Source organism: Diospyros lotus, chromosome 5 (assembly GCF_014633365.1).
Source record: "Diospyros lotus cultivar Yz01 chromosome 5, ASM1463336v1, whole genome shotgun sequence".
Classification (NCBI taxonomy): domain Eukaryota; kingdom Viridiplantae; phylum Streptophyta; class Magnoliopsida; order Ericales; family Ebenaceae; genus Diospyros; species Diospyros lotus.
The window spans coordinates 9870718-9884269 of NC_068342.1; the positions used below are offsets into that span (position 1 = coordinate 9870718).

The 13552-nt window shown below is 35.4% G+C and overlaps 2 protein-coding genes across 2 annotated transcripts; both read left to right on the top strand.

The window, feature by feature from the left end:
• Positions 1-57: 57 nt before the first annotated feature.
• LOC127802293 (pentatricopeptide repeat-containing protein At1g08070, chloroplastic-like) lies at positions 58-2727 on the top strand. Its single transcript, XM_052338009.1, has 2 exons — positions 58-2266; positions 2358-2727. The coding sequence occupies exon 1, from the start codon at positions 94-96 to the stop codon at positions 2014-2016; it is 1923 nt and encodes a 640-aa protein (XP_052193969.1). The 5' UTR covers positions 58-93; the 3' UTR covers positions 2017-2266; positions 2358-2727.
• A 6727-nt stretch (positions 2728-9454) lies between these two features.
• LOC127801424 (transcription factor bHLH91-like) lies at positions 9455-12018 on the top strand. The gene is made up of 4 exons (XM_052336579.1): positions 9455-9666; positions 9802-10800; positions 11151-11552; positions 11683-12018. Exons 2-4 carry the CDS (start codon positions 9862-9864, stop codon positions 11782-11784), a joined length of 1443 nt encoding a protein of 480 aa, XP_052192539.1. The 5' UTR covers positions 9455-9666; positions 9802-9861; the 3' UTR covers positions 11785-12018.
• The last annotated feature ends 1534 nt before the right edge of the window (positions 12019-13552 follow it).

The following is a 13552-nucleotide window of genomic DNA, read 5'->3' on the forward strand; positions in this document are numbered from 1 at the left end:
GATCTTCCCGTTAGCCGTTAAAACCGTTAAGAGCCTCGCCTTCCAAACAAACGCTGAATTTGTCCTCCATTATCTCCCTGTTGATTACATGTTATGCTCAATCGTTCATTCAAAATCCTCAAATTCGACAAGTCTATGAACTCATTTTACACTTTTTCTTCTTCTTCTTTTTCATCCTTGACAATTCCACATGCTTCTGTAGTTGATCCCCGAGACTCCACAGTCCTCCGCAGACTAGAATCCTGCAAATCCACACAAGAGCTCAAGCAACTCCACTCCTACATCATCAGAACTGCCCCAACTCTCCAAACCCAAGTCGTATATGCAAAAATCGTCTCTATATGCTCCACGTCTCCTGATTCAGATCCCAGCTATGTCAATGCCCTTTTCACCCAAATTTCCAGCCCAAGTGTTAGTATGTACAATGCCGTCATACGGTGCTTTTCGGGATGCAAGAAAAACAAGGATTCTTTAGCTGCGTTCTTGTTTTATGGCGAATTACTTGCCAAAGGCTTAGTTCCCAATAACTACACATACCCTTTTGTTCTCAGGGCATGTGCGCAATCTGGTGCGTTGAGGGAAGGGGAGGAGATTCATGCGCAAGTAGTTAAGAACGGGCTGGTGTCGGATTTATATGTCATCAACACGTTGATGAGGATGTATGCAGTTTGTGGGGTTATTGGAGCAGTTCAAAAGGTGTTCGATGGAAGTCCTCACAGAGATTTGGTTTCATGGACGGTGTTGATTCAGGGGTATGTTAAGATGGGTTTTTGGAAGGAAGGTCTATGGATGTTTTTTGAGATGTGCAATGCTAAATTTGAAGCTGATGAAATGACAATGGTAATTGTCCTTTCTGCATGTGCGAACCTAGGAGATTTAAGTTTAGGTAGGAGGATACATCGGTACATGTGTGATCACAAGGTGAATTTTGATGTCTTTGTTGGGAATGCATTGGTTGATATGTACTTGAAATGTGGTGATGCCAATTTGGCTTGTAAGGTTTTCAATGGGATGCCAGTGAAAAATGTGGTTTCTTGGAATTCAATGATTTCAGGATTGGTGCAGCAAGGGGAATTCAAAGAGTCTTTGAATGTTTTCAGGAAGATGCAAAGTATAGGTGTCAAGCCAGATGATGTTACTCTGGTTGCTGTGCTCAATTCATGTGCTAATCTAGGAATTCTTGAGCTAGGGAAGTGGGTTCATGCATATGTGGATAAAAATCATATCAAGGCAGATGGATTTATTGGGAATGCACTGGTTGATATGTATTCCAAGTGTGGAACAATACGTGAAGCCTTAAGAGTCTTCAGTGGCATGAAATGCAAAGATGTCTATACATACACAGCTGTAATTGTTGGGTTAGCCATGCATGGACAAGGAGAGAGGGCATTAGGTATCTTCTCTGAGATGTCTAGAATGGGCATACATCCAGATGCTGTGACATATATTGGAGCTCTGATGGCATGTAGTCATGCAGGACTTGTGGAAGAAGGTTGGAATCATTTTCTGGAGATGTCAAGAGCATACAACCTTGAACCTCAAACAGAGCACTATGGCTGCATGGTTGACCTTTTGGGTCGTGCAGGGTTGATAAAGGAGGCAGAGGAATTTATTGAAAGCATGCCTATCGAACCAGATGCCTTTGTTTGGGGAGCATTACTAGGAGCTTGCAGGATCCATGGAAAACTTGAACTTGCAAAAAGTGTTATGAAAAAGCTGGTAAAGATAGAGCCTGAAAGTGATGGTGCTTACATACTTATGTCTAACATATATTCCTCTGAAAATAAATGGAAGGATGCACTGAAGTTGAGAAAAGAGATGAAAGATAGAAAAGTGAAAAGGACTCCTGGATGTAGTTCTATTGAACTGGATGGTGTGGTTCATGAGTTCCGAAAGGGGGACAAATCACACCCCAAAACTAAAGAAATATACATTCTGCTGGATGAACTGACAAGTCATTTGAAGAACAGTGGACCATGGCACTCACTATTGCATTTCCATCATGGAACTGTCTAGAGGCAGAAAAACCATTCATTAGTAAAAATAGAGTAAGATTGACTGTTGCTCTCAGCATGTGATCCATACAATTTTCTGGTGATTGTACATTGCATCAGCTGTATGAAGAGCCATGATTCTCTAGGGTAACTGATGAAGTTCTGCACCGTCTTCAAAAACAAGACAGAGCTCATGAGTCTCTTCTTTCTTCTGCGGGTGGAAGAGTCATCATGAAGGGTTTTGTAGATTTTTGGTGCATACATAATAACCTGTACGTCTCTTAACCTATAATACGTTGTTCCTCTTTCATGGATGCATTTAGGGCATGCTGATAGTCATTTTCATGTAATGTTTATGTGCAGGTCTTCTAATTTATTAGCATCACTGCCTGTTGTTACAATCAAGTATAGCCATATGGAAACTTCTAATTGAACAAATCCCACCAAGAAGCTGCTTTATTTTCAACTTTGTAACTTCAATTTCACAAACTTTATTAATTCAGGTTGGAGGTTTCATAACACCCTATTACATGGACACCTTTATGGTATAGGGTGCAGACATGTGTCCAAATGTTGGCTCACCTCATTTTCATGTCCTAGGGCATGAGGATACAGTACAGATAAATTTCAAACTTTATTTTTGTAAAGTTCTATTCATATACTAGCATGGAAATTTTTAACGTGTACTTTATCCATAATTTGTTAGGACACTTTTTATGGGAATTTGTTATGTATAGAATAAGTGTTTTGTGCATAATTTTGTAGGACTCTTCATACTTTATTTCATTTATTGAGCTCTTATTATCTAACTATGTAGGCACAGATTCCATATCCTATCCCAACTTCCTAACGTCTGACATGAATACTTCACCGTTTTAGACGAGTTCCTATAACATAGGCTCCAAAAATATAAGTATCCTTTTTCTCAGCAAGAAGCAGTTACTGCCTCTTCACGGATACAATTTTCACTTTTTAACAATTTTGACTTTGAAAGATTGTTCATAATGGTATTTGATGCATTCACCATCATGTGAGAGGACAAGTCTAGAAGACATGTTGCCCCAGGGCATAGCTCAAGTGGCGGGCAAGTGATACGCTTAGCTTAGTACCAGTAGATCACGAGTTCGATACTCGGTTTAAGCAAGGGCCAAGGGTCCGCCTGTTATTTACCTCATCTGTCAAAATCGAGAGCACGAGTGGTGGGAGACCGCTCAAGGGCGGTAATCCCAAGTCTAGAAGACAAGTGATTTCACAAACGTGACAAACATATACTGAGAGTAACTCAATTTGAGAAATCCCACATTGAATTTCACTTTCCTTGATGTAGCTAGTGGAAGAGCTTTTTCTTTTTTCTTATCTGAATGTTTAGGCTTTACATCTGTCAAGGGAAACGGAAAAAAATGTGAAAATATAGGAGGATAGAAAATATAGTTGAAGGTAAATTTATTTCCATTTTTATTACACAGAAGAAAGAGAGAGGAGAAAATGACTGGGTGTAAAAGAGTACCATTTGCTTGGTTACATTTAAAAATGAATGCGTAGATGTTATTTCATTCCTCTTTCATTGACTTTTCATTTTACATTTCTAAGATCCAACTGTTGCATTAATTAGGGGCGTGAGGGGCATAGGAGAAAGTAAGGGGAAAAAGAGTCAAAAGAAATGTGCTCAAATGTTTTCAACTTGAAAAATACAGTTGAATTCCCATTAATGATTTAATCTAAACAGAAGTGCTTCAAATACCTCTTCAAATTACTCTCTGACTGAAATCACTACCATGTCAGTGTTAGAGCTTATTAAGAAGGCATCTTTCACATAGTCATCTTACATCAATTTCAAGTTTCTAGTCAATTCTAAACTCCAGTTCTATGATGCACGGAAACCTATCGAGTGCACCATTTTGGCATTTTCAAAATGTTTCTGTTTTCAAAACATCAAAAAATGTTTCTAGGTTGTTTCTACAATTTTAGAAATGTTTCAGAACCATTTCGTAATATTAAAAAAATATTAAAAACTCATTTTTTATTTGAAAATATTTTTTCGTCCATGAAGAGGTGAGAGATGGAAAAAGTTTTGTCTCTAACTTAACTCAAAATTTTTAAATTTATTGTTTATTTTTAAAAGTAAGTAAAATTTTAAATTTATTATTTGTATCATGTTTGATTATTTTCTTTTTTTAATTTATTATTTATTTTTAATTAATAAGTCATGCTTCATGGATAATAGAACTTATGTTTATATTTGTTTGAATGCATCATGGAATTTATATTTATTTTTTGATTGAATAACTATTTTTATATTAAAAATTATATTTACGAAAAAACTCCTATTTTTTTTATTTACACATTTCCTATTTTTTTTTAAATGTTATTTTTTTATTTCATTTTGTATCATATTCATTTTTCGTTTCCGTTTAATTCTAATTTTGTTGTCACGATATATGAATAGGAATACAAAATCTATTTAGTCAAGTACCTATGGAAGATTAGGGTCATATGCTGAACTGAAACATCTCCTACAAATTTAATCACTCAAGTGGATTACATTGCATGAAATTCTCTCTGATTTTTGTACTAGAATAGCTTGTTGGAGAATTACATTTCCGACTCATGATGGGGCAAGTGATTTTTGGAGTTGTCAAAATAAAATGATGCACATTCTTGGCAACTCTGCGCCAGAATGAATCTGTTCTGGTCAGAGTACAATAATTCACCAGAAAATGTAAAAGTAAAATTAGTTACAGAATTAAGTGCATAGCAATGATGAGATGTAGGATCATTTAAAAAGTGCAAAGATATGATCAGGTGATTCTCCTGTGATACTTCTTGATCCGCATGCTCCTCAGGGATCAGTTTAAACTGTCAAATCTTTATTGATGGGGAATTTTTCTTTTTGACTTATTATAATCTCAGTTGGCTTTCCAGAGGACCGTGGTAATGATATAACACTAACTCAAACTTATTATCGAATTTCTAGGCTGATCAACAAAATTTCCAAGACTGGGTTGAGTTTCGTCTTCCAGCCTCTTAGTAGTAATGAGAGATTATCAAATCCAAATAGATTAAGGTGAAAACTTGTATATAGATATGCTAGCAAGCTAAAGGTTAAATTGTTTTAGCAATTCAATAGTTGCCCAAATGATGAAATAACTATTAACCTTCGTAAACTTGGTCATAAATACCTTTTAACGGCTTCTTATCCTGTTTGTTTGCAAACGATTGCCTTCTTAAGAAAAGACGACCAAAGAAGAAGAGGGAAGCACGCAATTAGCTTCGTTTAGACATTGTTAAAGTACTTTTTCGGACAAGCCCCATCTCTCAAAGGAAGATATCATAATGCCCTCTGCCTTTGGAAATTAGTTGTTTCAACAAATTGAAAACTGCATCAAAAGAAAAATATGAGAGAGGGGGAGAGATTAATTAGCTCAACAAACATTTGTGAGATATATTAATACGCAACACTATTATTCCTACGGTCAGTTTTGAACAAACTCCATTGCTGTCAGAGAGAGAGAGAGAGAGAGAGATTTGTTCTATATAGATTTCTTGCCTTATTATCCAAGTCTACCTTAAAAAATTTCTCTTCCTTCAACTAATGAAAGAGTATGTGTAATAATCCCTTTGTTCTTTCTAATCATAAGACATGGAAAGTGGTGTTTCTTTGTCCCTTTGGTCTAAGACATCCTGGAGCATCAGTAACTGTTGCCAGTTCCGTCTTAAGTGCATATGCATTGGATTCAAAATCTTCACCATTCGAGTAGCCTTCATTCTCTCTATCATCCTCTTAATTAAGTAGATGGTATTTTCCTGCCAATTATCCCACTTTCCCTGACTTCCCTAACCATTCAAAAGTCCAGCAATTTTATGAGACTAAGGATGAAAGTGGAATAAAGGTGATGCCGTGAAACGTTGGATAAAATTTGTGGAGGAAATATAAACTTGAGTTCTGGAATTGTGTTTTCCATGACCACTGCTTGTACAATAGAAGGGGCTTTGCAGTTGCTACTGAACGTGCAAAAACTATAGCCGGGTGCCGGCTGCAAGCTCAGTCTGTATATGGAAAAGGGGTTTCCAGATGATGCACATAATTGAAAATTTCTTTTAGTTTAGGCTGCTTTCTCCACACAAATCATTTTTGAACTGATCTGGTCTGGTCATTTCCTCCAATATCATTAACTCTCTTTTAGCCTCTGAAATCCAGATCGAAATGTCGATTTAATAAAATTGACGATTCATAGGGTAAATTCCAGATTGAAAATTTCTTGTTGATTTTCCTCTCTGCATCTTGTATATATATGTTTGGCCAATAAAATTGGGGGTTAAGTTTGCCCCAAGTTCATAGGGTGTTCGTCTTGAGTGCTGCATAAGCCTCTCTGATTTTATGAAAGTTAAGGAACAATCGTATTTATATATAACATTCTTTTTTATTTTTTGTAAAATAATTATTTTTATAACTCAAAATTATAACTTGATGACAAAAGGACAAACTTGTTATTACTGCCATACTAACTGAAGATGGCTGAGCAGCATGTCCTGCATTCCCCAACCTCCACATTGGAAAACTAATGCAGAAAGTCACAGTCAAAAGAGCATGAGAGAGAGAGAGAGAGAGAGAGATTATCTCGCTCTTGCATTAAATAAAAAAATTAGAAAATTAAGCATGTGAAAAGCCTTGTATCTAAAAGTAATAGGCATTTTCATAAAATAATTTGCATAAAAATGTTATCAAGAGTAATGTTATTTATCTAAATTAAAAATAGATCTTCAGTCTAGTTGTCTAGTTGGTACATTTTTATTTGAAATGTACATACTTATGTTTCTTTATTTTTCAATCAAAATGTACTGACTAAATTAGAGATAGAATAAATAACATTACTCATATATATATATATAATTTATGCTTTTTATCATTAATTTCATAAATTAGACGTGACTAGGCTTTTCTTTTAATATTATGTATTATTATGTACTAATTATTTGGTAAGAAGAGACAACTTCACTCTAGGGCCCAAGTTAAGTGGTTGGGTCATAATAAGTTTGGATCCACACCAATAGATCGTGGGTTTGATTTATTGTCCTGCGCAATGAGACAAAGTCTCCACTTGTTATTTATCTTATTTGCCCAAATCGAGGACACGAGCGACGAGGGATCGTGCAAGAACGATAGTCCCAAGAAAAAGTAACTTTACTAAAATCTAGATTTTGAAAATTAGTTTTGGTTAAAATTTGTCTATATTATATTAATTCTAAAAGCTGTTATAAAAATTTTGTTAAAAACAACTAGGTTTAGGACAAATTTTATATATTTTCATGGTTCCAAAAATTACTCACATAATCACAAATTAGTCAATACTAATGACATTTTCAAAAAAAATTAACATTTTTAATAATAAAAATAAAAATTACACAGTAACTCAGATCTACTTCAACTCTATAAGTGAAATTAACTTATCATTATGATAAATTAAACAACTTTATGATAATTTGAGGGATAAAAATCCTAACACAAACTTTGCGTGACCTAATTTTCTATCTAAACGCCAACCAACTTGCTTGTTTTCCTCATAATTTCATTAATTTTAAATTAAATACCAATTCACATGCAATCTGTATAATATATGTTGGTATTTTGAATTCATCTTGTAATTGAAGGGTGGTGACCCATTGATTCAGTTAGTTTGGGTGGCCAGTTTGCATTGAGGGAATCCCTGGGTGGGTCCCACAGTGTGATTACATCTTAAAATGTCTCACCTAACCCGCTTTGAAAAACATAACAAGAAATTCCGCCGACGCCTCAAACTTTCAGTAAATTACACACAAGCCTCTGCCTGCTCCCCACCCCTCAGCTGGCAGTGGTAGTTCAGTGGTAGGAGGGGAGGGTGCAAAAAATATCAACTTTTAACTGCAAGATAGAAATTGTAGGTTCCATTCTTAATTTTTTGTGTTTAGATAATTTCATGCTATAAATAAGAGTTAGTATATGATTTAGTAATTGAATTGAATTAATTAAATCCACACACAAATACATATATAGAAAAATTGGAGTCAACCAATTTAGTAAAAAAATTGAAATGATTTAACTGAGGCTTGTTGATTTCAAATGATATTATTTGGAATTCATAATTTTTAATATTTTTAATCATTTAAATAACATTTATATAAGTTTCGCTTTAAAATCTTCAACTTGAATGCTTGTCGGGTTGCCTCCCAAAGCAATTCGTTTGGAGTTTTAATTTTTAATAATAATAAAATAATAAAGTCAAATAATTTTATTTAAACATAATTTAATTTTAATTGAATTATCTCCATTAATCATATTATTCACATGATTAATTATCTAATGCACGAGAATTGTCGCCCCTAAGATATAAGTTGAGTTGTCGGATAAGTAATATGTCGATGTTAATTTATTAGATTATAAATTTAATTTTTATTTTAAACGTAACACTTATAATTTATTTTTTTTAATATAAATATAATGGCAAAGGGTCACCCAGGACAGTCAATCAACGGTTTAGAAAGAGGAGGCGGCAAGATGCCACGTGTTGGTGTATAATGGGCTGCCCAAATTTTCTTGCCGTCTGTACTTAAAATGCTTGAATGCCAGTAATGGTCGCGTCCGTATTGGATAACTTTTCGACAGCGGGTTATGGCCATCCTTTTCCATTAATTTACGAATTTACCAAAGGCAGCCAAATAAAACCATTAGAAAAAAAGTATTTTCTATTACAATTAAAATTGTTTAAAAATAGTGATAAAATTTTAACGAATATATTTTGTTTAAAAATGAGGTGTATTATTTTTAATTTTAAAATAATTTTATTAATTGATGATAAATGTATTGTGTTTATAATATTTTATTAATTAATAAAATTATTTTAAAATTAAAAATAATATACCTTATCTAAAAATAAGATGTATTTATTAAAACTCAATAATTAGATTTAAAATAATAAATGATATTTTTTATTGTTTATTAAGTAAAAAAAATTAGTCATATAATTAATGATTGGTTGTAAATATTTAAAGTTGAGTATTCAATTAGAAAGAAGGAAAATGGATTAAAAGAAAATCATACCAAATATTATTATTATTATTGCATGACAATGTTGTGTTGTGAGTGAGTACAATGCCTTTCTACACCCAAAACCTGATTTAAAATAATTATCAAAAATATATATTATGGACAAAAATAATAACCAGTAATAAAAAAACTCAGCGTGGCAATTTTGCAAATATGGACGGAGGAAGTGGGGCTATCTGGAAAGGGGACGATGTTTGGGTAAAAGGAAAATGATGGGGATCAGGGAAGATCATGCTGCAGGAGATTATAGTGGGCCCCACTGATTGGAATCTCACTCAGCAACAAACTTGCCCTACTCTGCCAATGAAGAAGTAACAAAAAAGAAAAAAATATATATATCATATGACACAGTACTTGTCGATTTGAGTTCCATCTCCAACCTCCTTTTTGTATCCAAATTTCTCAACTCAAACCTACTAATCCCTCTCTCTCTCTCTCTCTCTCTCATATTTTCACTTACCGTGGGAAAACTTTCATTTTCCAGATGTGAAACCTTGTGGGTTCATCTTTCTAATTATCAAGCTCAAACTTGGTGTTGCTAGGAATTCAAGAGTTTTTCCCCTTTTGTGGGTGAAGAAAGTTTCAATTTGGGTATGTAGCTTTGTTCTACAGTTCTTTGAAGCCTTCTTTTTCAGTTTCTGTCTGGGAATTGGTTCTTTTTTGGTAGACTGGTTCTTGTACTGATTGTCTTTTGCTATTTTTGTCTCTCTATTAACGTGGGTGCAGACAAAAGGCCCAGAAATATAGCAAACAAGCCAACATTGGAATTTGGCGAAACCCTCTAAAATGTATGTAGAGAGTGCTTGCTTTGATCCCAATACTGTGCAGGAAGGCTTAGCTGAAGATGGGTTTTCGCAAACTGCACCCAATTTCACTCCAACTAGTTTCTCCATGGAAGATGGAGTTGCTGTGGCTGCATCCATGGGGATAGAGATGCAGCAGAGGCTGGGACTGGACATGGAACAGTCTTACAATACCAGCAATGGCAATTTGAATGATACCCATTTGATGGAAGCGGTGGTTCATCATCATGATCATCAATCCAACAACCAGGTTTTGTCATATGATCACCATCATCATCATGATCAGTCCAATTGGGACCCTAGTGTTAACCATGAAATGCAACAGACGATGACTTTCAGCCATGGCGAAATCCAGAATGGCCATCTCCCGGGCTTCAATGGCTCCTCACCAGCAGACCTTCTCAATCTCTTCCACTTGCCAAGGTGCTCACCTTCCTCTGTGCTCACCAATTCATCACTTTCTTTTATGAATCCCAATATTCCCATCCAAGACAATGGAAGTTTTCCGGCCTCATTAGGCTTTCTAGGGGACCTTCCATCGGCTGAAAGCGCCGCGGCGTCGAACAATGTTGTGTATGATCCTCTATTCCCCTTGAACCTTCCTCCACAGCCTCCTTTGATCAGGGAATTGTTTCAGTCTCTCCCCCATGGCTACAGCTTGCCAGACCCATCAAGGGTAGATTCTTTGTTTGGTGGGGTGGATCATGAAGGGGAGGAAAATGGTGGGTTGTATCGTGATCAAGGGGAAGGGAGGGACTTTGGGAATGGGGTTTTTGATCAGTTTTCAAGGGATATGAAGCGCATGTCTAGACGCAGGAACCGCAAGGGCACTACCAAACACTTCGCCACTGAGCAGCAAAGGAGACATACTTTCGGTAGCTTGTATACCTCTCTCAAGAAATTGGTTCCTAACCCTAGCAAGGTATTCCCTTCCCTTAACAATTGCTCTCTCTCTCTCTCTCTCTCTCTCTCTCTCGGTTTCTTCAGTTTACCTTTTATAGATGAACTAATAGTTCGATAACGCATAGATTTTTAAGTTACTTTTCCTAGGCAATTAATTCTCATTTTGCCCTTTTGAAATCTGTACTTTCTCTATACAAACACAAATATGTGCGTGTGTATATATGCTTTGAGTTGAAGAAGCAGCTATGTAGCACAGCTTGATGATGCGCGCGCGCACCAATATATATATATATATGCATGTTTGGGTTAGTTGGAAATCTTTGTTTGACATCTTCAACATTCTTTTGTTTGTGGGGGAGTACAACCTAGCCTGACAGAGCATCAATAGTTGAAGATGCAATTGGGTACATCAAAGAGCTTCTCAGAACAGTTAAGGAGCTGAAAATCCTTGTGGAGAGAAAGAGATGTGGGATAGAGAGGGGCAAGAGGCACAAGACAGAAGATGGTGCCACTGGAGATGTGGAGAGCTGCAATCAGGACCAGTACTACAATGGATCATCACTAAGGAGCTCATGGCTTCAGAGGAAATCCAAAGACACTGAGGTTGATGTCCGGATTATCGACGACGAAGTGACCATCAAACTGGCACAGCGCAAGAAAATCAACTGCTTGTTGCTTGTGTCAAGGGTCCTGGATGAGCTTCAGCTGGACATTCAACATGTCGCTGGTGGCCTTGTTGGTGATAACTACAGCTTTCTGTTGAACAGCAAGGTGGGTAATCTTTTTCACTTTAAGTACCAGCCGATTTCACTTTTTTTTTTTTTAATTTGTTGATCAAATGAATTAATATAACATTTCACAATGTTTATGAGTTTTTAGATTTTGTTTTGTCATGTTGCAGATATGTGAAGGTTCTTCTGTCTATGCCAGTGCCATAGCCAACAAGCTCATTGAGGTAGTGGACAGACAGTATTCTGCAACTCCACCTCCAAGTAGCTATTAGAATAGAAACAAAACTTTCTATGAATTTGTAGTCCTAATTAATTTTCTCTCTGAATGACTCAATATATATATATATATACACACATATATATTAGTGAATGTTATAGACAACCTACAGTTGGTGAAGAACAATCATGAATGGTGTAGCAACTTTAACTACTTGTCTTCAAGTTCGACTGTTTTAGTTGTAGTTACTTGTCCCAATCAATTTGTCTTGATACATGTAATGCTCATATCTTAGATCAGACAATAGAGAATACTGGAAAAAATGTTAGCTATATTGTCAACTCAAGTGAATTAGTCATACTAATCCTTGTTACTTAAATTTGTGCATAAATTCATGTTCTTGTTATATGTCATTTGTCTCTTGGCTATTTGGTTGATGTATATAAAGTGGATAGTTATGGTGCGCAGACTGTGACCCTCTCCGTTCATGTTCTTGTTCTTGCCCTCCATTGGGCTATGGCCCTCCAATGTCTTTTCATGCTTTGCATCAGGATTCTTAAGCTACATTCGAATAACCCTCGTGCGGGCAAGCTTTCCCTACTTGAATACTCTCTACAGCACTCTCTGGTTTTCTACCTTAGATGCTACACTTTCTTGTTTTGATTATACCCTAATCTCTTAGTCTTTTTATATTGCATGGCTGGCTTTTATCTCCTTTGACTTTGTATGTTTTTGTGATCCGTTAACTTTTATTTTGATGATTAGAAAACAAAAATAAATAGATACTTGATTTGGGCCTCATTTGATACCTCCAAAGTTATGGATAATCTTTCTTGTGAATTTATCTTCCATTATCATCTATAGAGTATAGAATGAAATTACTAATGCAATACAACTTTTTATATACAACGCTGATGTGCTGAACTTTGGAGTGCTTGATATTACTGATACTGAAAAAAAAAAACAAAGTCTTCTGGAGAGAAATAATTAGGTTTATTTGAAAAGAATGTGAAGATTGATGTGGCCAGGGATGACGTGGGACTTATACATGTTTCCTTTCACAATCGAATCCTGTGCTCTCGTGGCAGCCACTGGAGAAGTTAGCAGACAAAATGGAACGAAAGGGAAGTTCATTAATGGGTATAAGCAAGTTATGATTCTTATGAAAGATTAAAAAAATGCTATTAATTAAAATACGTAAGTAATGACAAAACATGCCACACAAGCCTGATGTATGTGTTTGCTTTGTCAGATACTTCTGGCAATTCCAAGGAATTGCTTTGCTTAGATATTTGTTTCCAGTACTTGAGCTAGCTAGGGACCAGCTGGAGAGTTTTTGGTTTGATTAATTACTCATTCAAACAGCAGGCTGAAGATTATTAATGTACTGAGATGAGATATCAGATGCAAGTGTTTAGATTTGGATGAACACTTCATGACAATTGCCAGTGGCCAAATGAATTGGCTGGGACTTTCTCAGTCGACAGTTGCAAGTTTTTGGTAAGTTTTGATTGATTTAGGAATGCTTCATTTGTGGGCTTTGCCCTTGGTTTTGTTACGTGGCTAATGTTTGCATGATTATTTTATATATATATATATAGGAAACATACATAACTAAAATTAAATTGTAACTTGTAAATGTTAAAATATTAGGATCATGTTACTTATATCAGAATAGACTTTGAAAGATTAATTTAATAATACTTTGTTACTTTGTATGTAGCTATATATTATCTAAACTACAATAAATAATTTTGAAAAGTCATCAATGAATAACAAATATTATTAATCTCTTTAATTTTTTAACCTGCTTAGACATAAAG

What these genes read in the sequence shown, in the direction of transcription:
- LOC127802293 (XM_052338009.1), top strand. Translation starts at nt 94, where the DNA reads ATGCTCAATCGTTCATTCAAAATCCTCAAATTCGACAAGTCTATGAAC.
- LOC127801424 (XM_052336579.1), top strand. Translation starts at nt 9,862, where the DNA reads ATGTATGTAGAGAGTGCTTGCTTTGATCCCAATACTGTGCAGGAAGGC. An exon ending in TGGTTCCTAACCCTAGCAAG is followed by an intron (nt 10,801 to 11,150) that starts GTATTCCCTTCC and finishes AGTACAACCTAG; the next exon opens with CCTGACAGAGCATCAATAGT. An exon ending in GCTTTCTGTTGAACAGCAAG is followed by an intron (nt 11,553 to 11,682) that starts GTGGGTAATCTT and finishes GTCATGTTGCAG; the next exon opens with ATATGTGAAGGTTCTTCTGT.